Source organism: Populus nigra, chromosome 17 (assembly GCF_951802175.1).
Source record: "Populus nigra chromosome 17, ddPopNigr1.1, whole genome shotgun sequence".
Lineage (NCBI taxonomy): Eukaryota > Viridiplantae > Streptophyta > Magnoliopsida > Malpighiales > Salicaceae > Populus > Populus nigra.
This window is the reverse complement of record NC_084868.1, coordinates 10989177-10991519: the sequence shown is the minus strand read 5'-3', so window position 1 is coordinate 10991519 and position 2343 is coordinate 10989177. Positions and strand designations below refer to the sequence as shown.

The following is a 2343-nucleotide window of genomic DNA, read 5'->3' as shown; positions in this document are numbered from 1 at the left end:
CGCTATCTCTCCCTTTCGAACCTGAGACTTGGCCAGAAAACCACCCCGCAAATTACCTACTTTCTTTCTTTTTCCAAAACAAACTATCCTCCTTATCAAGAAAACTTCCCTAACACTCCATAAACCTATTCAAGAAACCAACAAATTCTCTCGAATTAAACCCATTGAAGATCAAGATCAAACCATAATAAGCATCATCCATGGCAGATGAACTAGACCAAGAATCCGGAGCTCAACTTCAGTACCCAACAGACCCAAATGCATACAGACTCGTGGATGAGATTGGCGGTACTGGTGCTAGAGCCAAAGTTCACAAAGCAATATGTATCCACAACATCTGGAAGTCAACTTTGGTTGCAATCAGAATCTTTGATCTTGAGCAATATCCAGCCGATTTTGATGGTCTCAGACGTGAAACCAAAACCATGTCACTTCATTCACACCCTAACGTTCTTGCATCCCATCTTTCTTTTGCTGTTGATAGCTATCTTTGGGTGGTTATGCCTTACATGGCTGCCGGCTCTCTCCAGCCTATAATCTCTACTTACTTCCCCGACGGACTACCAGAGCCAAGCATCGCAATAATTCTCAAAGAAACCCTCCAGGGATTGTGTTATATTCATGATCAAGGCCGTTTACACACAGATATCAAGGCAGGCAACATTCTTATAGACACAGAAAATGGCAGTATAAAACTTGCAGATCGTGGCAAATCGGTCTCGATTTACGACTTAAGAAGCGTTGTGGGATCATCCCCATTGTCCCCCTCATCAAGAATGAGGTTGACTGATGTTGCAGGGACCCCATATTGGATGGCACCAGAGGTTATACATGACTTAGATGCAGGTTATAGTCTCGAGGCTGATATATGGTCTTTTGGTATTACTGCATTGGAAATAGCCTATGGTGGACCTCCTTTCTCTGACCTTCCTCCATCGCAGTCTTTGATCATGAAGATAAAGAAGAGGCTTGGGTTCTCTAATTATCATGACGAGAAGCACAAGAAAGATTTCAAGAACAAGAAGTTCTCTAAAGAATTTAAAGAAATGGTTGCTTCTTGTCTTGATCAAGACCCTTCAAAGAGACCTTCTGCTGATCAGCTTTTAGAGTATTCTTTCTTCAAGAACTGTAAAGGATTAGACTTTTTGTTCAAGAAGGTTTTCGATGGGTTACCTAATGTTGAAGAGACATTCAAAGAACTCAAGGCTTTACAAGGGACACCAAGCCAGATTACTGCTGGCACTGATGTTGAAGAAGAAGAAGAGCGTCCTGAATCAGTTGGTCCAAGTGAGAAGACTAGATGGATCAGTGGTTGGAAACTAAATGAGTATGAATTCAATCTTGTCCCGGAATTCAGTAGTGATTCAGAAGATGATTCAGTTGTGAAATTGGTTCGTTTTGGGGGTGAAACAATCATTCCGGACACGAACATTGGGTTCAATGTGTCGTCTATCGGGTCAAGTGACTTGGAGGGTTCGGTGGAGGATCATACTGGTGAAAACATGAGCGGAATAGAAGGAATCGTTGAAGACTTTCATCAAGTGACAGTGTTAGAGGGTATAATGGCATTAAAGAGGAGTTTGGATGAGCAGAGAAGGCAGGTAGCAAGAATGATTGCTCTGTTGGGCGGGGAGGTTGATGGAGAGGAACAATTGGTGCAAAGGATTGAGAATCTGATGAGGGAGTTGGACCTTGAGAAGGAAAAGAACCTGAAGTTGGAGATGGAATTGGAAAATATCAACATTGTGATTTCTGGTGCATATAATGACGCTTCTGCTGCTGCTGCTGCTGATGATGATGATGATGCAGCAATTGATGATATTGACTGATTAGAAGATGGGTATTTTGGTATGTCAAGCTTCTGGTTTCCTGTGCTATGAGGGAGATTTTTTCAACATCTCTTTGGTTTTGTTTGTTCTGTTTTAGCAAACGTAAAAAACAAATTGCCTCTTCCGCCACTTTCTTATACAATATGATCTTTTGTTTTTAAAGTCTGATGCAGTGCTTTCATGAGTTGCATCCTGATGTTGGGTTCAGCCTCCGAGAGGAGCTAAATTCACATCAGGATGTGAAAAAAATAGCGTTTTGAGTTAGTATTATCTTTGAGCAGATGCATTTATTCTGTGCTTTTGGTAGAAGTTGATGTAGAATTCAGCATAATATAAGAAACTTTCACACACATTTATTTAGGGACTTGCCTTATCTCCATACCCTTCACTCCCACAATTTATTAATAAATGTTGCAGACACCATGGATTCCTCGGACTTGAATTTGGCCAAGATTAATACTTAGCGGATTCATGTGGAGTATCATGTCAATGATATCCAAATCGGATGGATATT

At 41.1% G+C, this 2343-nt stretch overlaps 1 protein-coding gene across 1 annotated transcript; it reads left to right on the top strand.

Annotated features, from left to right (window-relative positions):
• The first annotated feature begins 200 nt into the window (after positions 1–200).
• LOC133677576 (serine/threonine-protein kinase BLUS1-like) lies at positions 201–1829 on the top strand. Its single transcript, XM_062099654.1, has one exon. The coding sequence runs from the start codon at positions 201–203 to the stop codon at positions 1827–1829; it is 1629 nt and encodes a 542-aa protein (XP_061955638.1).
• Positions 1830–2343: the final 514 nt, after the last annotated feature.

Coding starts and splice junctions, on each gene's coding strand:
- LOC133677576 (XM_062099654.1), top strand. CDS start 201: ATGGCAGATGAACTAGACCAAGAATCCGGAGCTCAACTTCAGTACCCA.